At 46.9% G+C, this 26,072-nt stretch overlaps 1 protein-coding gene across 1 annotated transcript; it reads right to left on the bottom strand.

Annotated features, from left to right (window-relative positions):
* Positions 1–5,545: 5,545 nt before the first annotated feature.
* On the bottom strand, positions 5,546–23,067 carry LOC119441114 (twist-related protein 2). Its single transcript, XM_037705806.2, has 2 exons — positions 22,186–23,067; positions 5,546–6,052 (listed from the first exon to the last, which is right to left on the bottom strand). Exon 1 carries the CDS (start codon positions 22,980–22,982, stop codon positions 22,236–22,238), a length of 747 nt encoding a protein of 248 aa, XP_037561734.1. The 5' UTR covers positions 22,983–23,067; the 3' UTR covers positions 5,546–6,052; positions 22,186–22,235.
* Between the last annotated feature and the right edge of the window lie 3,005 nt (positions 23,068–26,072).

The raw sequence follows: 26,072 nt of genomic DNA, 5'->3' as shown, positions 1-26,072 counted from the left end.
TATACCACAGCGCTGATCTATGTACATGCAACGGCGTCTTTGTTTGCGCGCCCGTTTTTCGCTCGTCAAAAAGACACCAACAAGCCTGAGCCTCTACTCATTAAAAAAAAAAATAATAATTCTGTGGTTTTTCGTTACAGAACCACGTGCACCTTAATCTAAGTACACGAACGCTTCTGTATTTCGCCTTCGTGTAAATTTGGCGTTCACTGTTGGGACGGCCAAATGCGACTGGAAACCTGCACTATCGCAGGAGACTGGTCTAGATGCTTGCCGCTTAGTGGAGACGCGATTCAATGGTTAACTGGCTGGTCAATCTCTGCAGATAAATCTTGATCCGCGTGATGTATCCAACTTCTAAACGAAGCTGCCACGTTAGAGATGCTGGAATTGTGTGGATTTTCCTGCAGAAGTGATTGATGTGTATACTTTGAATTGCCTTCAAATTTCGTTTTGACTACGAATTTGCCGCGGATAGGCTCGGGTTTAACAGTGAGTGGACGTATCAGGTCGTATTTTTCTTGCTACTTTGTTTTCTGAGTTAAGTTGCCACTGTTTGAATAAATATCTTGTTCTTGTTATTTTTCTTCCATGGAACCTTTATGCAGGGTGTCCGAACTATCATGCATGCACCAAAATTTTAAAATATGCAAATGCTACGTAGCTGGGCAGAACCAAGGTAATGTTGTTTGCCGTCGCTTGGAGATACTCAGTTTGTTTTTTGCATTCCGCCTAATTACATAATTAGTCCTAATTGATTAATCAACTTCTCAATTATTATAATTAGATTAAAAGTGTTAATGAGAGAATTGTAGAGCAACATGAAAAAGTCCCGATACAGCTTTATGTTGTTCAATACGTGCTATATAAAAGCATTCTTCCGAGCATGAAGGAAGCCCGCGAATACACGCAAAATTTCCGCGTGACTAGAGGCTTGAGGCACTTGCTCTTAGTGCGCCAAGCATGAAACTATACACATTAATGCGCAGTTTCGACCAGATATTGTGGTGTTTATGCAGTAGACTCGATCCATGCAGTCATATGTGTATATCTAATGAATTAGATAAGGTTAAACCAGACGAAGTTAAGCTTGGATATGCCTGTTGAAAATTGTAGGGAAAGAAGAGGTCGAGAACGCGTGATGCGAGGGCTCGTGCCAGCGCCATCTTAGTCAGCACCAATAAGACGCATCCGATGGACGTCAGTGTCCGTCTTCAGCATAGTTTCGGTTCCGTGAGACCCGGGAAGGCGACTGCCATCCGCACAACCCGTCACGGACCGATTACGCCCTTAGCGCGGCCTCATTCGAGGTGTCGCTACACGAGTAATCGCTACACCTACCGAAGTCTTTCAAGCAACCGATCCGAAGCCTATATCCACTTGCAAATCTAATACAAAGGCCTTACATTGCCTCGCTGAAGCGAACGCCAAGATTGAAGAGCTCGTGAGCGACGACAAATGCGAAGCCAATTCACCGAGGCCCTCTACAGTACCACGAGGTCTGCCACATGCTCAGTCATGCAGGTTCACGTTGCTCTGAACTCCTGCCCCAACTATTGGATCTCTATACCGACTGCTGCCAGCCATATGCGAGGTCACCAGGCAGTACACCCAGGCGGACCATGCGCTGAGCAAGCGAATGTTATCGCAAGCGCCAGAGCATCTATACAGCGGGTATACAACTATGCCGAAACTTCAGACACAAGGCGAGGCTACTTGCCGCGCCAGCTTATCCTGAACAATGGCAGGGTGATCGCCGACACGGGCGCTCAGATCGCGGCTGATCCAGAGGACAAGTTCGAGCAGCCAGTTGCTCAATGACGCCACGTACATTCACAATATTCCGCTAGGCCAATCCGTCGCCGTGCAACGTGCGTAAAACAGACGTCAACGATCGTAACCGGGGACACGCAGTTACTTCGTTCCTTACATGCAGAATAATATGCTACTGCTTGGTCGGTTTCCTGTTACTCAGCTGAGTGAGAGCCCTGAGCGACCATTAGAAGCGATTAGTCTCTTTGCGGCCAGACAAATATGCCAACGTCGAGAATTATGGGAAAATATGCGGGGCTGACGCAATGGCAGCATTGAAAGAGGAAGTCCAATCGAGGTGCCTTTGAAGGTTGTTAATGATGGTGAGGACTGTATGAGCAACAAGAACCCGTGTTGCTCGCACACATTGCAACTAATAATAATGCCGTCAACACATTGATACGTTTTATTTTTCATCCGGTGAGGGTATTCTGACAGAGTAGGGTGAACTTTCAGCTCCTGAGATAGTACGCACGAGCGTTTCCGAGCAAAAATATTGAGTGTCCCAAATCAGAGTGCCAAGAACTGCGCTTTGAATCATGCCGGTGCAAGAAATCTCTCTTTATATGTGTGCCTTTTTTATTTGAATGTTTGGGTGCATCTAAGTGGAATTTATTTTCCGTGAATAACTTCTGTTAAGACACATTTCTGATCAGACGAAGAGACTTTCTTGGTTACTTCAGTTCGTCTTAATCGGAGCTCACTCAATATACCTGTCACTTGAAAGCTTTAGCCCTGTCGCATTTCTTTATCAGCAGCGCGGTAATACAGGAGTCCTCTTTCTCGCACCTCCTTTGATTTACCGGGCAAAATATTTCATGCGCGGCTAGGTGCTTCCGTACGATAACACTGCGTGGCTAAAAAATACAAAAACAAACAAAAAACTTTGCCGCCATATCTCATTCTGTCGGGCACGTAGTTTTTAGCTTTGTACATCGCTGTTAGTTTAGGTTTAAATAGGCTTAGAGTGGCTATCTTTCACGCTAGTGGCCAGAAAATATGCAGCAGAGAATGGATACCGAGGCTAGAGCGTTATCCGGTGGTGAATACATTTTCTTTTATATAGTTATTGCTGGAGACTGATTACACCGAGGGTAGACGAGCAGTCTGAGGAAAGAGATCACGTGACGCGTAAATGTTTAGATCGGATGAAGTCTCGCCTATCTTCGAAATTCAGGCCGATGCCTTTCTTTATTTATCTGCTTTGTTTTCTAGAATTTATTCTTAGGGGGAAAAGCAACACACTAACAAACGCGGGACGGAAATTGGTTTCGTGCAAGTCGCTGCGTGCCGGTTCTGAACATGCGATGACCGGGAAACCTTGCAACTACAGCTTGACCTTCGGAATCATAAGAAAGGCACAGAACTTTCTTGTGCGAAATTCATCCAGCCGCTCTATTCCAGAGAAGACTAATAAAATGAAAGCGAAATAATAATTTCGTCAAAGGACAGTCTTACTGCCACTTAACAATTGCTTCCTTTTGCATTGTTCGTTCCAGCAAGATGTGCATTGCTCTTTTTTTTTTCTGATTATATGCACAAACGCACGCGCATATGCATACATACATACATACATACATACATACATACATACATACATACATACACACATACATACATACATACATACATACATACATACATACATACATACATACATACATACATACATACATACATACATACATACATACATACATACATACATACATACATACATACATACATACATACATACATACATACATACACATACATACATACAACATACATACATACATACATACATACATACATACATACATACATACATACATACATACATACATACATACATACATACATACATACATACATACATACATACATGCATAAGAAACACTCCTGGAAACAGCATTAGCACGTATAAAAAATAGTAGATCTTTATTGATGTCTTCACGAGGACTTCATGTATTAACAAGAATATTAACATTGCGCGAGCATATGACTGTATTTACATAACAATATTGCGATAGGTCCCGGGCACAGGCAAGTCGAAGGTTTCATCATTGCACTTTCTTACAAGACGCGGAAGGAATACAAGACTGCTTACAAGGACACATAAAACAACGTGCAACTTGCTATGCATACGCCTGCTGCAATAAAGCATGCGGTGTAACGAAAACAAGCGTACGAAAAGCGAAATGAGCGAAAACAATGTATATGTTTTATCTACATGATCTGCTAGTTGCAATTTGGTCAGGCACGTTACAGAGAAGAAACATTTGCGATGACAGATCAGCACAGACACAAAGACAACGAAGAGGACAGAAGACATGAAAAAAAATTGAAAATTACCCCCAAAATATTGCACTCTTCGCGACATCTGTAAAATGCCCACGATAATGCGGTGGCGAGATATTGGCCTGATAATTAATTTGCGAAGCTGCCGTTTAAGACATTATATATACACGTGTGGCGTACTGTGAGAATTAACAACGTACCTATAGTCAGTGCGAAAATTTGGCACGCAGCGTACATAAGTCATGACCGATATTGCACTTAGGTGATAACCTGTCGTAGATATGGCGGTCCATAAGATACACGGGAAATACATAAATACACATTGCCTTCGGAAATGGCCATCTATATCACAAGGTCTTTGGCAGTCGGTGAGACACGAGGTCGCTCTTTGGAGTTTCTTTGGCACATTGAAATTCAATAAATGCGCGTTATCTTGTCACTTAGACATTGAATAGTACTCGCATTCATCTTCACATCACGTTGTAAGTCGCAGAGAATTTGAGTAGGGCACTTCTTTCTCCACATTTCACTTTAGTTCTACTGCAGAACGCGCGCTGTTGTTTGCTGAGAGTTTTCTTTGGTCATTGTTTATGCTTTAGGTTGTTGTTTGCGGTTGGCTTTGTTTTGGTTAACTTGAGTTAATTATTTCTTCGTTAGTGCTGCTTGATCTGTATTGCAGCCCACACGTTCGGGCTTCCTTCCGAGGAAAGCCTGCGTCGACCGGCGACTTCAAACACACATTTGCTGAACACTCCTACAATAAAACGATAACTGTCTAAATAGAGAAGGCTTCAAACGGTGAAGCTTCTTACTTTTTTTTTTTCAGGAACCTTCTTGCTCCTCTTCCTTCATGCGTAATTTCTTTCTTCTCATTTTGTGGTACATAATGTTATTTCGGGTGCTTCGATCCTGTAAATTAAATGCACATTTGTTTTATTTTTAATTTCGCGTGGTATGATATTATTCATTGGTGCACGTAAGTCCATACTCATTTACTGGCTCAGTTGCTATGGCATCCTGCTCATTCTGAGCACGAGGTCGATGGTTCGAATCCCAACAGCGGCGGCCGCATTTAGATCGGAGAGAAGTGCCACAACGCTCAAGGGCTGATATTTAGTTGCACGTTATAAAGATATCTCCCCATGTAGTCAAAATTAACTTGGAACCCTCCGCTATGGCCCTCCTCATAGCCCCAGAGTTGTTTTGGGGTGTTGAACTCAATCAAACAACCAATTAGTCAAGTCGACACTCCTGATTTCTGCTCCCTTACAGATGCTCGCAGGAAATACAGAACAATAAAAGCCCGTCTTTCTTTTGTGTGAAACAGATCTGCACGCATTCATCCAGCTGCTTTGATAACTCTACACTATCTCTCTCTCCCCTTTTTCCTTCCCCCAGTGTCAAGCTCCGGTCGATCATAATGACGAAGGTGTTTTAGTGAATGCAGTTAGTCAATACCAAACAGTTCTACTGACCCCAAAAAATAATTTCATAATCGCGAATTCGGTCAGGTGTGGGCCGGAAGGCACAGTCGGAGATGGGTACAAATATTGGTGGAGCGAAGTCACAGAGAAATTGCCACTATTTCCCGTTAGTCGTGTTTGCAACATTCGACATTCAAGTGTAAACCGAAGCTCCATGTGTGAACGCGACAGTGCATCACTCGGTTCCTGGCTGTGCAACTGCGTTGAGACGGAATTGAGTCCTTTCTCGTTGTCCTTGTTGTTTCGACGCACACGTGTTCCTCGAGCTTTTCTCCCCCGGTTGTACAATGAGCAAAACACTTGACGTTGCGGTCTGCGGCACAGAGAAGACTGCGGACGCTTTCTGAGGGACGAGTCGCTCGCTTCGTCGTTGTCTTTCGCAGATTCGCGTGACTCGAAGACGCATCGACGAGTCTCCGCTCGTTCATCGAGGCACGGTGTGAAGAAAGTGGTCCGGCCACGAGAGATAGTTCCTGCGAACACAGAAACAAGAAGCACGTGAGATATAAATGATGCCGAGTTAAAACATCGTGCCTATGTACGCCCAAATATCACACTGAAGGATGCTATACTGTATACGCCTTGAGCGTGGTGTTAGTGTGGTTGGGCGTGCCTAGTAATGCATGTGGGTTCATCCGCAGCAGAAAGGGGCCGCGACGAAGTGGTCAAACAGTGTATATTTCAAAGCTATACCTCGCGCCTCAAATACATAGAGAATGATAACCACACTTTCAGTACACATTCTTGTTTATTGAGACGAACTGGGAAGTTCAAGAACGCAAAGCGTTATCCGCTGAAACGTGTCCAGCAGCACCATCGTACATGGAAGCTGTTAGAGTCTATGCCGTATACGCGCCAGAATAAAAGAGAGTATCGAATAAATTTCGCGAGGTAATTTCGTCACCAATGTACAGTGTTAACGAAATTTCCCTGTTACTCGCACAAATAGCATTAATCTATTCAATCCACACACTGCGATCGTGAAATCAAGGTAGCGAAGTGCACGCAGGAACAGAAGCAAGCATTTCAGTGTTGCGTCGTGCGTTGCGTGCTCATTAGGTCATTCGAACGCGGCTGCTGACGCTTCACATTCTTAGGCCGACGTGGAAGCCGCACACAGCGGCAGATATTGTCACGGCTCTGCGACGCACGAAAACGATTAAAAGAAGAAATAAAAGCGTGAGAGTGCGGCAATCTGTGTTGTCGCCACTCCTCGAGCCAACAGCGCGCGAAAGCGATACATTTCCCGCCCTCGACAATAAAGCCTCATCATCCTTCGCACGTCCGATGCCTCTTAGGATCCCCCTCGGGGGCACATATATACACGGACACTGTGTATATACGCGCTGTTCGGCGCAACAAACCGCACGAACACGCACGCGCGCAGAAGGAGTGGGTGCAAAGCCGTATATAACGGCGCCCGCGCTATCAACGCACTCCATCTTTCCGAGCGAACGGGATTGATGGGAAGGATGCGTGCGTATCAAGGCAGGCATGCCCAGTCAACTCCGGCAGCGCGGTCCTGTCCCGAGGCGGCGACTAAGATGAATGGGCCCCGTTTGCGGCTTGGAGGACACCGCTGCTGAGGAAGAAGGGGAAGGCGACGCGAGCTTCTTTAGAAGCTCACCCGCCCAAGTCACTGTGACCTACACTTTCACGCTTTCTTTTCTATTTTTCTTTCTTCTATTTTCGTTTTTACGCCGCGCCCTCCCGACGACGCCCCGGTGCTTTGGCGCCGACAGCGTGGACGGCCGGCGACAACGTGGCATCACCGCTTTCGCGCCCATACACGGCCCAAAACTGCACGCTCATGGTCCATTTGGAGCGATGCGGTAATGCGGTGATATTACGGCGGTGTCATGTTGTAAGTACGTGCGACGCAGATCATTACGGGACCCGTTTCGAAAGAAAACAAGAAACTTGTCACGACGGCCTTGGGATTTGAACTTTCGTTCTGCAGGTCGATACAGCAATGCGTCAACCCTTACTGCATACATTCGGCGAGTTGCCTCATCTTATACTTCCTCAAGGAAATGGTTAAAAGTAACAGGGGCTAGAACGTTGTCAGCCAGCGCTCGTCACCGGACTTCATCGTCCGAGTTTACTTGCATGCACAAGATGCATACCATAGAGTATAAGAAGACTGGCAGTAGTAGCTCGTACACTCTAACAATTGAAGCGGTGTCGTTTCAGAAGGGCTGTCGTGTCAGCCAACTTTTTCAAATTACCGGGGCCCACCTTGTGTGACACTGTCCAGCTCACAAAGAAACCCGCTCCTGTTTTGTGCCCAAGATACTCCGGAAACTTAGTAGTTTCCAAAAAAGTGCATGGATACCACCGCCAGCGCGTGTCCTTGAATGACAGATGGCCACAATTCCAGTTTTATCATGGCGCCGGCGGACTCAGGCCTTCCACCTCGTCCTACATTAGGCTTGTAAATGTTGTTATCGACGAGTTAAAGCCATGAGCCGCTTTTCAATTTTTTCCCCTCTCACAGTGTTTATTATCATTATTTCATTGAGCGTGTACGCTTAATGCAAAACTACAGTGTAACTGACGTTTTCTATCTGTCGGTGAGTAAGCGCTCGTAATGGCCGCCATTGATACCAAGACTCATTATATATGGGCAGATAGACATCGCAATAATTCTCTGCAATTAGAACTGAATCTAAATGAGCCCCATTCCATTAGCGTGTTCAAGTGTGTGTGTGAGTGAGTCAAGGTGAGTACGAGCGGACGTGAAATTATTGAGACCATGTGCATTAGTTAAGCGTGTACGCCGACAGTAATTGAGTCGGCTGCCTGGGTACCTCGGCGAAAGTGCAGAAACCGCGACGGCTGCGATCTGCGCGTTCAAAACGGTATGTGCGAAAAGTGCGCACGTGGATGTCATGTCTGACTTTTGAAAAACGGTGCAGATGATTGGACTGTAGGTGAAACCGGCGTAATTCACGGACTGGAAGCAGTTCATAGTGGAGTCGGCATCTCGTCTGCAGTGGGGGCCACACGCAAAGCGTACCGGTCTCCGGACGGCAGCAAATGCCCGGCTTCCTTGCTTGGGCTCTGCTCCAACAGTGCGCTGTCATTAGGAGAGGCCGTCGGGCGCCGAGATCGCTGCAGTCGGCGGCGACGGCGGAACGGACGACGACGACGAAGGGGGACGGGTGACGACATACGATATGGCGACGGCGTACTGTGGAAGCCTCCCTCCCATTAGAACCACGGGTCGCAACCAACGGGGAGCTGGTTCCGTGCGTGCGTGCCGCTGTTCAGAGCGAAGGCTTCCGCGCGGGGCTGTCTTCGTGTTTCTTCGGAGCAGAAGCGTTCTCTTCGTTTTGTTCATCTTTTAATTTTTTTCTTCGGTACCGGCTTCTCTATAGTCGTTGTGTTTCGTCCTTCTCAAACCGCTGTTAGTTCTGTCTCTCTCTCTTTCCTGTTTTTTATCTTTCGTTTCCCAGCGCGCTAAGTTCGACAGAGCGAAGCTCCGTCGCACAGTGGCACCAGACAGTCGTCGACTTAACGCTTCTCGTCATCAAGAGGCGCCATCATTTTGTTCACTGATTATCGTAGTTCCGTTTCTTTCTTTTGTTTCCTTTTTTTTCCCTATCCTCGACGTAGCCCCGACTGTACGAGGAGTGACTGTACTCCTGCTGCATCACAAGAGTGGCGACAGCAGCCGGCAGCGCCTCCTCCTCAGCGTTCCCCCTCCACTCCCCTTTTTCAGCACCTCCCTGTATGACTACAGGGTAAACCTACACCTCGTAAGTTTTACTTGGTTCTTTCTTCCTTTCTTTTTTCGAGAGAACTGGGTGCGGTCGCGCTGATTTGATCGTGACAGACGGTCTCTGTCACGATTCGTCATCCGGATACAGTTTCGTCTGCTTGAAGCGCAGAAGTCTACAAGGCATCTCGTCTGCTCGCTTTGCGCGGACACATCGGCTACAACGTCTATCGCAGAAATGGCGGAAGTTGAACGAGTACACTACAATTAATCATCTGCACTTTGGTTGAAAGTTTGTCCGCCATAATTAAACAGCGATGAGTGCCGCTTGTGGAGTCAACAGTTAATTGCTTCAGTATTGCACGAGTCGCAAGTCACTATATGTTTAAGAGTGACTGGGTAGTTCGAGTGTATCTAGTATAACGCAGTTCCAATTGAATATATTATCAGATAGCTGATGCGATGGTATTGAGGGGGTTTCAGGCGCGGATAGCGATAGTTTGGGTTGATGCTTTCGCGATGTTGCGATGCGCAAGGCGACTGTATGTCACAGGCTGGCAGTTTTCAGCGAATGATATGCCCGGTATCTTGATTTAGCGGCACCGGTGCTCCTTCTTGCGAACCAGTCTAAGATGCGCGCTGTCGTGTCAGCCCAATTTACTCCAGGTTACCACCGGCCCACCAACTCACAAAGAAACAGGCTCCCGGTTCATGCCCAAGATTCAACGGAAACGTAGTCATTCCCAAGAGTGCATGGCCTACTCCTATTGTAGGCTTGAAAAAGTCGTTATCGACGGGATAAAACCTAGAGTTGTTTTTTTTTTATTTTGCCTCTCGGATGTTTACTTAGTTATGTATTTTTTAAACTTTGTTCAATTTTCCTCTCACTTCTTTCCTTGTTTTTGATTGTGCATCACGCGATGCGCTCAGTGTGTACATATATATTCTTTTGCAGTTCAGCACCGTGTTTTTCGACTCGCTTCCTTCATGCTCGCCCCCTTGCACTGCCCGCAACCATGAACCGATCTACGGTTGCACGGCGCATGCACAGCTTCTTTAACACAGGCCATAATCTCCACGCAATTGTGGTAAGAGCGCATGTGAAGACTTGAGGACAATAGGAGATGCCTGTCTATATATAGCGCCGCGATGCATTGGACACAAGTCATTTCATCCATCTGCCCCAAGGGCCCAGAATCCGAAACCTTGGCACGACATAGGGAGTGAAAGGGGAGAGAGAAAGCAAGAATTTAAATATACAGTAAACATGCAGGATATGTTCCAGTAGAGAATATGTTGAATAGCTTGAAAACCGGCACCGTGAAGCGAGAGAGTACAAAAAGAAAAAAAGAAGAAGAAAATAAGAGAAAAAAGAAGGACGAAGATAACATGAAGAGAAACGAAATTGGAGAATACAATGACTTATTTGCTGACAGGAGTAGTAATGCAAATTCAAGCTAACATAGATACAGTAATGCAACTGCATTACAAGTCCCGCCTGTATCCTGTGTTCAATATGCTATCACGTGCCACTTGGCCCAACATTAAGCTGTTCCTCAAATATATATCCGCAAATTGCGTGCAATCCATCGGCTTGTAGATAAAAGACCTTGCTAACACCGTGGACGGCGTTCTGTTCAAACTCGGCAGTGATCGAGAGCCCACAGCAGGCCTACGTCATGCCACGCAGGGCCTCTTATATTTACCCTGTCGTGGACGGGATTTAGGCCTCCCACCTATATTCTGGGGCGCGCCAGGCACTGCGTAATCCCTGCGCGCGCTGCCGTACGTCGCTGTCAAAACACGCGTCGCCATGGATGGTTTGTTTTTCTTGGTATCCGGCGCAGGCTCCCCTCCTTCACCACAGCAGCTCTAAAGGGCATGCGCCATCTCTACGTGTGCAGCTACGTCAGGTCTACTGTGACGTCACACAAACTACGCGTATATACACGTTGTCTCGCTACAGAAAGAGAAAGCTGAAGAAAAAAAAATCTAGGACTTTACGTACCACAACCACAATCTTATTATGAGGCACGTCGTAGTGGGATACTCCGGAATAATTTTGATCAGATGGCGTTATTTAAGTTTAAATGCACAAATGTTTCTACTTTATTTTTTATTATTATTTTTTTTTTGCATTTCGCTGTCGCCGAAATTCGTGGCTGCTGCCTGGAAATGAAGCCCACGATCTCATGCTTAGCAAATAGAATGGCTGTGTGTTCTATGGCTCTAGCAATACTAATAATAAAAAGTTGAAAGAGATTCAACCAGCTAGGTAAATTTGATCAAAGGTGCGCGAAAGTTTGCAATATGCGATTGTGTCTGAAGTGTACTTACGAAGCATTTCGATTTACGAAGATTGTGCATTTACCGAATTTACAAAGCATTACTGATTTGTTTTATTCGTTCGACACGAAACATTCGTTACTGGCTAGTTACCATCATATGTTCGCTTTCATGAGTCGCCGGTGGCTGCTCTTTCGAGCCTACAATTTAGTGCACATAAAAAAAGAGAAAATCGTGAATATGGACCAAGGTATTTAAGCAGAACAGGTCGCGGTGATAGACGGATAAATACTTAAATCGAAGAGAAAAAGAGAAATGGAAGATTATGAATTGCCCTTGACAGCGAGTAGTGGACGCTGTGCGCTAAAATGCGATGCATATTTTACTAACCTCAGATTTTGTGTACCTATAGCGAATACGTGATCAATTACAACTCCTGTCTTATAGTGGTGGTATGAGGTTTAGTTTACGGAATAAGAGACTTTATATTCTTCGATACTAGCTACGTTTAATGTGACCCGTTGAAACCATTTTGTGAACAAGGATAATAAGGTTACAACACGACTTTCTCTCTTTCTCTCTCTTTAGCAATGCAATACGCTTGCGAAGTGAGAAAGTGCACCCGTTTCATAGGCGTGGGGATCGTGGTTCGAAGCCAACAAATGACGACGTTCCTTTTTTTTTTTCTGTCTTTTAAGTGATCTAGCAATCATAATAATAATGAGTTGGAAGGGATTCAACCTCTAGTTAAATTTGATGAAAGGCGATGTCTTCGTGTGCGAGATGGGGGCTAGAATAGAATATGATTTCCATATTGTGAGATCCGCGCTGGAGTGACAACGTTTGATCGACGTCAGCTAGAGGTTGAGTTGCCTTCCAACTTTTTGTCATCAGTTATCGTCATCATCATCAGCAGTAGCATCGCCAACATCACCATCATCAGTCATCATAATCAGCATGGTTTTAGACTGCACTATCTTCGGGATTGGCCCATGAACGAGGCTAGAAACAGTCGTTAAAAACAGACATTCCCGATTCGGGAAAGTGGCGGTAAATTGCCGAGGAAAACATTCTCTGCAATAATAATAATAATAATAATAATAATAATAATAATAATAATAATAATAATAATAATAATAATAATAATAATAATAATAATAATAATAATAAGAAGAAGAAGAAGAAGAAGAAGAAGAAGAAGAAGAAGAGAAGAAGAAAATACAACGTCGTTTGAAAATAGGTCGGTTAGGGCTAGCGGCAAGAACAGCCCCTTCCGCTGTCAATGGAAGTGCATTTACTTTTGCTTTATCTCCATCCTTGCTCTTGGCATTTTCTCCGTGGTCCCGCGAACATGTTTGTTTTGACGCGCTCGCGGGGACCTGGCCGAGACAACGGTGACGCGCTGGCGTTTTGTCTCCGTGTATACGCGGAACACTAATGGGGCAAGGGCCTGTCAAATAGTCCACGATGGCCCCTTGGAACCTTTCCAGGAAAACAGAGCCCGCGGACATCCGTAGAATTCGCTCCACAGTCCCCCCCCCCCCCCTCCCCCCATCCCGTTCTTGTCTATTTGCGTGTTTTTCTTGTCATACGCTCTTCTGCTGCAGCATCGAAGAACACTTTGCAGTGATTTAAGCGAGAGATGCGCTCGTGACAGCGCCCGGCGCTGCATTTTTTTTTTTTTTTTTTGCGTTTTCGTTTTAGAGGAACGAGGCACATATGGCGTTGTTAGGCGATAATGAACGCCGAGGAAGCGCACTTTCTGTACTTTATGTGATCGCACAAAACTGCCCCGCCACTGCTGGCGCCGTTGTGCCGGCCACTTCTCTTAGTGGCACGATGCCAAGGCGAGAAACGCCCAGAGGTACGGAAGCGGCAGAGGAGTGCGTGTCGTTTTCTCGTTTCTTGACTCGAATCACCCCGGTTCCTCTAGAAGCAGCTCTATAATGCTGCTCTGCTTACAGTAAATATTTATAATGTCAACTTTGTGAGGCCTTCGGTAGCCGGTATGCGTCCAGCAGCCATGTTTGAACGTGATCGAAAGGAGCACCAATGAGCAAACTTAAACCGATTTAGACTTGCATTCTCTTAGTACTTTAATACGCATTCCTAGTGCTAGTGGGTAAAATGCAGGACGGAGTTCCCTTTTTTTAATTATGTGCCAGCTTCCACGCTTTTACGACAGTGCAAATCACGAATTTCGATAGATTTTCTCCTATTCGGGCCGTTTTGGCGCAGCAAACGTTCTCCGAACTTGATATATGTTGAAACTCAAGCTTCCCCATAAAAATTCAATGCTGTTCTTTTGTACCGGTACACGACTTGCCAGACACGAGCGAACGCTGCGTAGTGTGAGAACTTCAAACTTGGCATCGCCACCACGTCAGTTGCTCTTGCATCTTTTCTGACGTGCCAAGCCTCGTGTGACGGTGATAATGGTCATCGTGCATAGACAGATCATACAGGGTGTTTCAAGTAACTTGAGCCAAACTTTAAAGGTATGCAAATGGTACATAGCTGGTCAGAACCAAGGTAAAGTTGTTTGCCGTCGCTTGGAGATACTCAGATTATTTTTGCATCGCCTAACTACATAATTAGTCAATTAATCAATCAAAGTCTCAAATATTATAATTTGATGAAAAGTGTCAATGAGGAAATTGCAGAGCAACATGAAAAACTTCCGATACAGCTTTCTGTTGCTCAATACAAGCTACATAAAAGTGCTTTTCGGAGCGTGAAAGAAGCCCGCGAATACATGCAAAGTGTCTCGAGCGGCCAGTCGCATGGCAGTCGCGCGACAAGGTGTGATTGACGTCTGTCAGTCAAAGAAGAGCAAAGGCGGAGGCTAGCAGATAATTTCGAAACCATATTACGGGAAGAAAATTTTGCGAGCAGTGCGAGTTCAGCTGACAAATTTGACATTTAACTTAACAGAATAAAAATGTTGGGTTTACGTTCCGAAATTTCACAGTGCATGATTATGAGGGACACCGTATAGGAGAAATTCCTTGATAGGGAATGTTTTAAATATTGCCGTGAATAAAGAAGGGTTAATATTTTTACTGCGCACGCATTAGGGGCTTGTCTTGTGTTCCTTCATGGCCAGCGGCAAACGTTCTTAACACTTCAATGGCGAACTGAACCTTACATACTCAAATACAGAACTGAAACCTTACATACTCATATTTTAGCATTATTTCCCCATAAAACTTGGTTAAATCGGGAAAGGCACTGAATTCATTTCACTGCTCCGACATTAGGCATTACCAGGGAATCAAAAGTACGTACTTCGTTAAATTTAAGATTTCGTAAAAGCAGGTTTTGTTAAGTCGAGGTTTGACCGTACGAAGACAAATATTTTGCTTCGGCTCCCCTCTCTCTCTCTTCCGTGCTTGTATGGGAAGCATTGATGCAAAACTATCGGTAAATTTACCATCGATAGCATCGATAGTGTTTTTGAAACTATCGATAGTGCAATCGATAGTGTTACCATCGATAGTGCAATCGGTGTTACTATCGATAGTACCATCGCGAGTCCTTGTACGTTTTTGTATGTACGTATACATTCGTGAGCAGATTTGTTTAGCGCGCTGGAGTGGTGTGCTGCGGAACAAATAATAGTGCGCAACTGCTGGGTCAAGGGCAACGTGTGCGTTCCTTGCTTTTATGTCTATGTACCTTCGATTCAGTTCAAGCACTGACCTCGACACCCAGCAAGCACACGTGCTGAAGTAATATTTCCACTCGAATTCAGCTCAGAAGTAGGCGTGCCAAACGGTGCACCTCGGGTAGCTGTTGCCAGGCACAACAAGGACATTTGCGAAACTAACATTTTATCCAGCAACTGTTAGTAGGGTAGATCTGCAGAGCTCGGTGATCGTTAGGCTGCGATAACCAAGAGTCCTGTCATAGTTACCACCCCCACCATATACCACGCACACGGGAAACCAATGCTGCGCTAAGTTCGCGCGGTTGATTTCATTATCTCGGTAGTACTATACCGAAATTACTATCGATAGTGCTATCGATAGTTTTTTTTTCAATATTGATAGTTCGATAGTGGCTCAACTATCGATAGTACTATCGATAGTGCTGCATCACTATTGGGAAGTCAACATGGAAGGACTGCAATAATACCGAAAATACATTGCGAACAGAACACCGCTAAAACAAGCCTCACATATACGCATTTTCAGCGCTCTAGCTGTTCCCTCCGTGTCCCTCCTTTTCCTTCGTTCTTCTTTCCTCCTGCAACGGAACAAGCAGCGCTGTCCAAGAACTACGCGTCCATCGAGCTGAGAAGCCGTCCCAACAAGGCTTTTGGCAAGCGCGCCACATAAATGTGTCCGTGCGCGCGCTGCCGCGCGTCACATGGTCAGGAAACCGTGTAGTTTATGGGCTGTACCGAACGGTCGCCCCGCGACGGCCTCGGGAGTGCGTTTGTGGCATACACGCTCTCAGATGCCGTTACGGCGTCGCTGACATGTGAACCGCAGGGGTCGACTCCGCGCGCACTTGGTCCTCGAGCTGCCCGTCGTCCCCCCAAGCGTGGCGTTCGGAACAGAAGAAGATACTGCGAGCGAAACCCTCCCTCCCTCCCTCTCCGCAGGCTCTGCACTCTCTCGGCCACTCACGGAAACGGGGACCTCTGCGTGATGGAGTCTTTCTGGACTGCGAGCCTGGGCACGGGTGAGGAGGGTGTGTCGGACAGTGCGAACCCTGTCGATTGTTGTTCACTAGCAGAGAAGCGCCCCAGACCACGCGTTTCCCGTGCCACTCCTCTGCTGCTCCAAACGGTGCTTGCTCTCGGTTGCGTGCGCGGTTAGTCTTTCTTATCGCGTACGCATGTATCTTCCGCGCACGGCCGGTGGGAGACAACTAAACTGCCTCGTTGACGGCTTTGGTGCCGAGTTTAGAGGGTCGTTCTGTGGCGTTGCGGAGGCTGCGTGGAATTGGGTATCGGGTCTGCCGAGTTCTCAACGAGGCCGTAATGCCTGTTGAGCAGGAAGAACGTGTCTGAAACTCTTGTCGACACGTTTCGCTTCGCTTCGTTGCGCGGTGAGTAAACAGCGTGGGAAGGAAGCACGAAAGAAGGGAAAGCTTGCGATAACTACCGTTATTTTCAGTTAACGCACAGTATAACGCACTATACAGAACTTGAAGTGAGCTAAATTACGAACCAACAAATTGCAACATGTGCAATTGTTTGCAGCCGGGATATTTTTTAATTCGTTGTATAGCGAGCACTTCGTGTCGTTGTTTATGCATGCGCGCCAATCAGCTTTAGTTTTCCCTTTGAAAATGGACCTGGAGTTTCAGTATGATCCACAATTTCTGGTAATCTATATCTGCAGTTGTATTTCCCTCTTCGGTTGCACGTGTCTTCGATTATAGGAGTTATAACACTTGCGCACCGATATTTCTCCATGATGCTCAAGTTGAACTGTGTGTTTGAGAACGTCGGCAATTCTATTTACGACACTGTCGTATGTACTCAATCAAGTTCTTCAACGCCGGGCTGGATGGTGCGCTCTGTTGTTTTACCTAGTGCATTTTGGTTGCTAAATGATTGCCAAGTAGACCATGAATAATTTATCTTCTTTCCAGTAATAACTTTAACTGCAATTTTCAGCGTTGCAGTCGGGGTATAGGGCTTCAAGTCAGGAGACAGACAAGCTCTCACAAACACCACAGGACCTGATAAAAAGAAGCACCGAGCATAGAATTACAAAAACCCCAGATATCAGGTTGGAAATGCTGGCATTTCTAAACTGGTCACCAAGCGGAACATACGCACCATTAAAAATTAACAGATAGGAAAGATTGAGGAAGCAGTAATGAACAGAGGAAGCCTGAAATCAACAAAAGATTATGTTTCGCATTGACAAGAACAGTCAAAGATGCAGTCAAAGATATGCAGTCAAAGATGGACAAGGCAGTGACTTCAGCAATTTGGGTGTGATATTATAAAGGCTGCCGAGGAATTGTCTGCCAGACTCTACAGTACCCAGAAAAGCCACGAAGTCATGATTTCACGCAGTTACAGAGAAGAAATGGAAGTTCAGGGTCTAATTAGAGACGAAGTTATGCGGAAATTGCGAGATATGTGCACGAGTAAATGTATAGCAGAAGATGGGGCAAAAGTCGATCTGACAATAAAAGGGGGCGGACATGGTACTTAAGAAACTTCCGAACATTTATAGGCAATGCTTCGTAGCTTTAAACGCACCCCTGCGGAGACTTGGAAGAATGGCAACATATATATGATAATTATTCGTAATAAAGGAGACGTTAACTGACTGAACAATTATAGGCCCGTTACATTCATTTTGGTGCTACACATATACAGTGAAGTGGTTTCGAATAGAACCAGGTCAACACTTGAACTCAGTCAAATCAGCGAGTAGCTGGCTTTAAAAAAATAATGTTCAATAATGTACTACATCTGTTATTCCTCGGGTAATTGAGAAGCTTACGAAGTATAACCAGTCGCTCTATACGGCCGCCTCCTTTAGAGTCGCCTCTGTGCTACAGTCATTGCTTGGGCGTCGCTTCGTTATAAACTATACGCCGAACAATTACGAGAAAATCAAAGGAAAAGAAACATGCGTCTATATATCAACAGCATTAAAGTTTAGCGCGACAGAGGAATAACGGGGTTGTCTCAAATTCAAAATTTCGCTCACCTCGAAAGTACAAGTAATAATAATATTATTGTTTTCATTTTCCTCGTGCTTTCTTAGGCTTGATTGCCAATTGGCTGCATCTGAGCCCGTTTAGTCACAAAAAGCTCCTACGCAAGCATTCTTAAAATCAAATGGTAGACAGTCCTGATGCCGGGCGTACTAGCGATGACGGCCGGCCAGTGGGGAAAGAGCACTTACCAACGAGAAGCTTCATGAATTCATCCTGGTTTTTAGGTTACCGAAAATCGAGTCCCTCGGTTCCCCCTCTTCTTCTTCTCGATGGCGGCGCGAAGACGTAATTCGTTAGAACTGGTTGCTGGGACGAGTTGGTTGTAGGATATGTGATGCTAATTAGTGCATCGGTATATAGGGACCAATATGCCGAAGATGGCCGCGCAGGCGCTATACATACAACTGCAGCTAACTCGCTCATCAAGACATGAGCCCTGACCTTTGCCCCCTTCATCGAGGCAAATCAACCTGGGCCACGATTGCCACCGGTGGCCCTGACCTGGCCGCGACTTTACAATTGCTAGTATAGGTACAGCGGGGGCGTGGCACTGTGGGTCCCGTGACTTCAGCTTAACATGCGTTGCCATGGCAATCGTGGAGACGCAGCGACGAAGCAACCTTGCCGAGCGCAGCTCCTAGGTGCCTAGAGACCGAATCGTTTAGGGACTTTTTACAAGGCGCGTTAAATGTCTGGCGGTGTCTGGGCCACGCCGCCCGCGCTTTATTATTCTAGCGTTTGTTCTAGCGGCGAAAAGCCGTGCAGTAGTGGTGGTGCGGCATGTAGGCTTTTGAACGAGACGGTCTTTGGAGGGACCGCCGGTAGTTTGTGCGCAGGCGCGAGTACAAGCGAGTGCGAGAGAGAACATCTGGGGGCTTTTGCTCCTTGCGTATCTGACTTTGCCTATAGGTACTACGGCGGAGAACTTGCGTTGCTCGTTTTGTATGCGTTTGTCCCTAGGCTAGCTGGCATGTGCGTTTGCGTTGATGGCGCCGTGCACAAATTTTGCTCATGTGCTCCTATGATGTTTCTGGTGAGTTTGTTGCGTTTTTCGTTCCAACGGTATAACAGGAAATCGTACGATAGTAGCGAGGGGATCATTGAACCTGTGAGATTGACGACGAATCGGATAACTTCTATTCCAAAGCACTCCGTGCTCATGTATTGGTTATCAGTGCATACTGCACCATTCAGGAGATTCGCGTGAACGAAAGCACTTCTACGTGTTGAAACACATTTAGTACCTTGTAGGTGGCTCTGTCGGCACAAGCGGATACTGCTCTCGTTTATGCCCCGGTGCCGGGCGCCGACGCGAAGCGGCGGTCGGTGTTGCGGAGCACAGCGTAGCAAGACCCCAAAGAAAAAGAAATACTGCTCCAGCCAGGTAGACTGCTCCCTCCCTGATAGTGAGATTATATGTGGATCATCAAAAGGACCAAGGAAAGTTCTCCGCCGTAGTACCTAGGCAAAGTCAGAATTCAAGGAGCAAAAGCCCCCAGATTTTCTCTCTCGCACCCGCTTGTATTCGTGCCTGCGCACAAACTACTGGCGGTCCCTCCACGCGAAAGTCACGGGACCCGCAGTGCCACGCCCCCCCTGTACCTACTAGTAACTGTAAAGTCGCGACCTGGCCACAGGGTTATCATCGAGCTGGCTGGCATTGTCTAAATTCCAGAGCTGGATCACCGGCGTTCTCAAAAAAAAAAAAGTAGAAGAAAAAAAAAGGCGGTCTATGGATGGAAATGGCCGTGACATACACGGACACGAAGCGGCTGCCAGCGTTACCGAGACCGGCTGATGCCCTTCCGTGCAAGCGTTTAACATTTGAACGTCAAGTCAAGAAGGCAAGACATGCTCTTCAAAAAAATACGTATAACTTTTTAGTGAGTGTGATGCACCTGCATTTCTTCCCCTCCGTGATTCAAGAAACAGTGACCCGAAGAATGTCATCAACACAAAGAGGAGGTGGTCTAGTTGCTTGGCAACAATGAGAACGCCGCGGTCACGCACCACACGAACAAAAACTTCGCAGGTCACAGCACAAACGAGTAGTCTGAAAAGATTGAAACGAAGACCAACGGCCTTCATAATGCATAAGAGTGTAATTTTTACAGTCTTTTGGACCGACGAGCGTTGGGAACAGTGTTCCAGTGAATTTCTTCCTTTATCACTCGTATTTCCATTCCATGTTCCTCTCCCTCAGTGTAGGGTAGCCAAGCCCAGGGTATAGGGTAGCTCTGGTACCCCTTCCTTCTCTTTATTTCTTCCCTCTTTCTCTCGAAAAGGCAATAACACAGGCAATTCTCGGATCATATGTCCAACGTATACCGGCCCGTCAATACACAATACCCCGTTCTGCTTGTCCCCTCCGTTCTGTGTTGAGTCGATACGCCGTGGAAGGAATGAGCCACTATATAGACCACTTCACAGATGTAGATCGGTGTAACCGCACTTTATGAACCAATAGATCCCTCAGTAGCTTGGAGAGTTTCACGCAGAGGAAGCACCTGAGCAAGGCGAAGGACACAAAGGAGGAGGACGGACAGGAAGGCCAAGACGCGGAGATTCGATGGCGCATGTAAACGTGTACCAATTGGAGGACATCTGATGCTGCTGTCTCAACTTGCCACTGAGTGTGCTTCGCGTTGCGACTGGCCGCGTTCAAAAATACGCAAGCAATGTCTGCGTACAAAAAAAAAAAAAAAAGAAACCCGCAAAAAAGAAAGAAAAAAAAGAAAAAAAAAAGAAGTAAAGCTCCGCTCATTCATCCGCATGGAACGATGACGTCCTGTTATGTTATACGTTTCAGATAGCTGTCCGAATCTCAGTACCGGCAATGAAGATGACCGCATCTAGCAGTGCTTGCGGTAACGGACTATTATACTATACAGTAACGCGCATGCCTCGCATGCGAGCGCTGCCGATAAATGTATAACGCATTGTACAAGGTGTATAGTACGGTGCGGCTTTTAAAGGAACGTATAGAGCATCCTCATAACAATGACGTGGGGAAAAAAGTTTATGTTTCTGAGTTACCACGGGCTCGACTTATTTTATGCGCAGCAACCCTATATATAGGTGACCAAGGCAAACGCATCAAAAACTGGAGAAATGACACTACAGTTTAATCTATATACATACGAAAACTACAGCTGTAAAACGCATATATACTTCCTGCCCCCCCCCCCCCCCCCTTTTCTTTTCCTCTCTCTCTCTGCGGGTACGTGGGTCAACAAGGTTGCACAAGAAGCGGCAATATAGCGTGATTTATATAGGCCATCATGCAACACCTGAGTGACTATATAATGCGATAGCGTTATTGAGAAGAGTAAAAGATTTTAAGCGCGTTTTCTTTTCTTTTCTCAACCATATGCATACGTTTAGTGCGAGTAAACAAACTGCATTTAACCCTTATGTTATCTTCTAGAACTCATCTCGATTTCCCCTTTCCCGCGCTAAACAATATCATTTGCTAATCATGGAATACCAACTGGCCGAAAAGATACACCCTATCAAACCGTTAACAGGATCTGTCAACCCATACATTCGATTACATTGTGTACGTGTAATATCAGTCCGCCGTTAGACACCCTTTGCGAGGACGCATATCGTGCTCTGTTGTCAGGGTCGGCCGACACACGCTTTCGATTAAACATTTTCAGGGATCGGCCATCTTTATTTTGCGTTGACAGCAACAGCAAATAACCAGGTCGCCGCATCAGACGCACCTCAGCGCTTATAGTTTAATCAACATATTTCCTTCCCACTATTTAAACCTGGCCGCCTATAGCGTCACTCGAAGAGCCCACATTTCGCTTATCGAATTCGGTTGAGTGGCAAACCGGCATGAAAAAGGCAAAGCGACGCCAAACATGCGAGAAGCAGACACACACACACACTCACCTTGCAAATAATTTACGTCGCCGCAGCAGCAGCAGCGGTGCCGTTGGCGATCAGAGCGTGGACCACTCGCCTTCCATCCTCCAGACGGAGAAGGCGTAGCTGAGGTGTTCGTTCGCGATGAAGCTGCACTGGCTGCTCAGTTTGCTCTCGGTCTCGTCGCTGTTGAGCACCTCGAACAGGAAGGAGATGTACATGGAGGCCAGCTTGAGGGTCTGGATCTTGCTCAGCTTGTCCGACGGCATGGTCGGGATGATCTTGCGCAGCGACGCGAACGCCTCGTTCAGCGACTGCGTCCGCTGCCGCTCGCGCACGTTGGCCAGCATGCGCTGCGACTGCAGTTCCTCGAAGCTGTGACAGGGACGCTTGCGCGACCGCGAACCGTCCGACGACGAGGACGACGACTCGCCGTCCGAGTCGTTCCTCTTTAAACTGTGCTGCTGGTGGTGGTGGTGGTGTTGTTGTTGTTGCTGCTGCTGCTGCGACGGTTTGCGCTGGCGCTTGACGATTCCCTGCAGGTGCTCTCCGACGGGCGATCGCTCTTCGGCGCCGTTCGGGGAGGGCAGCCGATGCTGCTGTTGGTGAAGGCGAGGGTGGCACGCGTCGCCGTTGGACACCAGCTGAGGCACCGGGTGCTGGACGATGACGTGGGGGACGTGGCCGTGCTGGTGATGCTGCTGATGAGACAAGTTTTGCTGATACGAAGCCTGCAGGACGGCGTAGTGGGTATCGGCCGCTGGCGAGGGCAGGCAGCTGTCCTCCAGCACCGCAGAAGGAAACACGCTCGGCGTGTGAGGCATGTCGCGGAAACAGGGTGGCTTCCCAAGAAACAAAAAAACACGGATCTCGTGGAGGCCGGCTAGGACCGACGGCGAGGCAGTGGCACGCGACTATAGCGGACCGACGTCGCCCGGCTTCTTAAAAACTCCGGGTCCTTCGGCAAGAGCGGGAGAACTTGAAGGGGGCCGGGCTTGGTTGGTGGTCCAAGACCAATGGGGATGCTCGGGGCGCGGCAACGCTAAGTCAAGCCCCACTCACGAAGGAACTCTCTCCCCCTTACTCACTTTCCCGTGCGGTGTCCTCCTCCTCATCCTCTTTCTCTCTGGGCCCGCGCGCGGCCTCCCACGCGAGCGCGCTAGTTTGTTTTCATTTGCGGTGGTTGCGGTTGCGTTTCTAACTTCAACAACTTGCTTGCAGTCCTTCAAGGCACCGCTTGTTGGTCAACTTAGTGCCACGTCCAAACACTGTTCCGAAGATATCCAGGAATACGTCTTTATCGGCGTCGAGGACTATATTCTACGGCCACGGACTTGTGGGAAAGTGCGAGAGGAGAAAACCTGATAAAGTAAACGGATGATAAGGATAAGGAAAAAGGCAGGAGATTAGCGTCAGGGCGTCGTTGTATCAGTGGTTTCCCTGAAGGCGTTGTTTCTCTAGCAAATAAAAGATTTAGGGTTGTAACTGCGTTTGAGGCAAAGTTAAGGGACGTTGACCTATCGGGTCCTCTTATTTACGATTACTTGCTTTGTTGTGCATCTTATATATACATGCTCAGCCGAAGAAAAGAAGGAGAAGGGAGTGATTTACGAGCAAAAGTCATTCGTATCTATAACAGACCCAACGAGCATTACATCGGAATGAAGTAATAGTGATGCGTGCATCATAATTTGTTTCGTTATTGATCTAACTTTGTTTTTGTCCCGTGTTACTCCCTGCCAGTTTAACAGGAAATAACTGCGACCTTCCAATGTTTACTGTACGACCTGCCTGTCGACTTTCTCGATGGCGTAAAGAACGCTTCACGCGACGTTGGTCCTTTATTTTAATCGTTGAAAACTATCCATTGCAGAGAGGGTCGTCTAGGAGGTATGCTCGCTGGCTTCAGATATTTTAGAACAGTTTATAGCACAGAATGATGCGTGATAGGTCATTGCACGTTCACAACTTAGTGCGCTGAATTATCATGTTCGCGCATACGCGGAAGAAGCCCATGACGCACTCATACTGTATATAGAACAACTCACTAAGAGGTATCTTGTGTAGTGCCTACTTTAGGGATGCCTTGAGAATGAACCAAGTTCCCATACTGTCGCAGTTAACTATATAGACTTTGAAGAGTGTTACCCGGATCCTCGATTTTAATGAGAAAGAGAATAACCTAATGAGAAAAGGGAAAATAATGTGGTGCAATTACTATCGAGGGTATTACTGTCAAGGAAAAGGAATAACGTGATCTATATACTATACCGGTAAGGATGTTAGGGTATTAGGGATTAGGGTGTTAGGGCAAGAAGTAATCATTCAAGAAAAAGGTTCGCATGCGGTGAGATAGTGCCTTTGCATTTTTCGAGAAAATATCATCGAACTGAACTTTAATGGAATTGGTGTTGCAATAAACAGGCGTCACCTCACGAATTTGGACGGGGAGAGTTTGCATAAAATAATTTGAGGTGTGTGGAATCGCGGCCAGTATACAAGCCAAAAAACAAATCCGACTGGGAGATAAAAACTGTTTGTGAACGCCTTATAAGGGATTCATGCATAGCCTTAAACTGATTGTACAGCTAACTTTGAGCTGCTGTTCTTCATTACACTCGGCCACGCTGCTGCCGCAAATGGCTCTGGGAATGAGAAGTTGCCGAACATGGCTCTGGTGGACGGCACTGGCTGTTTCGGAACGGTCACCGTTGAGAAAGCACGCCAGGAGGTCCTGGACATTGAAGAGCGGCCGGCTGCATGCTGACATGCCGTGCAAGCAGCGAAACCGTCTGCTCACTCGTAGGGTGTATCTTCGCAGCGTTGCCGCAGACGAATCAAGCTTCGCCAGTGCGCTCGATTCGCCGCAACGATCCTCACTCTCAGCTTGCCGCCGTGACCGCATTTTCATGAACCGAGCGTCATATGCGCTTGGGAGTGCTGCAAATGCAAATGTCCGCGCCGCACTCCAGGTTAGCCTGTAGCATACGTGCTCCCTTAGAAGCGACGCCAGGCTTGAGCTGTGCTTTTCCGTGAGATATTTCTTGCGAGTCTCTGGACAAGAGTGTTGGAGGGCAACAGATTCCACGGTGCGGACCCAGATGGCAGGGTCTTCCAGAAAACCGTGGAACTCGGGAACCTCTGTCTCGGTATGCGGTGCAAGTGTGGCGCAGCCGATGCTGGAAACGAAGGAGCTCGCCATGTTTTGGAGCTTTTGTGTGCGAGGGAGAGATACAAGCTTTAATGATACGCTGGAGATGTCAGCCTGGCTGTTCGAATGACATGCTACTCCAGGCGCTGGCTTGTGAGAGCATGACGATGACCCGAGCAAGATCGCCGGTGTTGTCCTGCCATATAGATCCGTCGTGGAGGCCTGGACGCCATCCACGGACGGTGCCCGCGGGTACTTGGGGCGCTAGTGGAGCAGCAGGACCCATGCCCAAGGAAGCGCTAATTGTCAGCACTATGGTCTGCGTCTCCTAAATTTGGGTGCGCAAATCCTAAAATTTCCCTACTAATGAAACACGGGAATAGCCATTCACCATGATGCACGTACAATCGTACTGTTGTACGTGCTCCTAGAGACGAGCTGTACGGAGTGTTAGCTGTATTCGTTGAAGGAGCAAAATGTAACGAAACCGGACCTCGTTTTATCTTTTATATTCGAACCGGTCGAGTATACGAGATACCAACACTTAACTATATTCGTTTCTGAATCCGAATATTCGACAAATTCAAATAAAGAAGTCTCAACTCGAATACGAATATAACAGCAGAAACTGTTTGATGCGTACTCGAAATTTATACACGTCGTGGTGGTGTAGCGGCTATGGCGTTGCTAGCCACCATATATCATTGCGCTGCTAAGCTCGAGGGCGTGGCATCTGACACCGGTCACGGTGATCGCATTTCGA

This window comes from Dermacentor silvarum, chromosome 2 (genome assembly GCF_013339745.2).
Source record: "Dermacentor silvarum isolate Dsil-2018 chromosome 2, BIME_Dsil_1.4, whole genome shotgun sequence".
Taxonomy (NCBI): domain Eukaryota; kingdom Metazoa; phylum Arthropoda; class Arachnida; order Ixodida; family Ixodidae; genus Dermacentor; species Dermacentor silvarum.
Note: the sequence above shows the minus strand (reverse complement) of the source record. Positions and strands in the feature narration are given on the sequence as shown.

What these genes read in the sequence shown, in the direction of transcription:
- LOC119441114 (XM_037705806.2), bottom strand. Translation starts at nt 22,982, where the DNA reads ATGCCTCACACGCCGAGCGTGTTTCCTTCTGCGGTGCTGGAGGACAGC.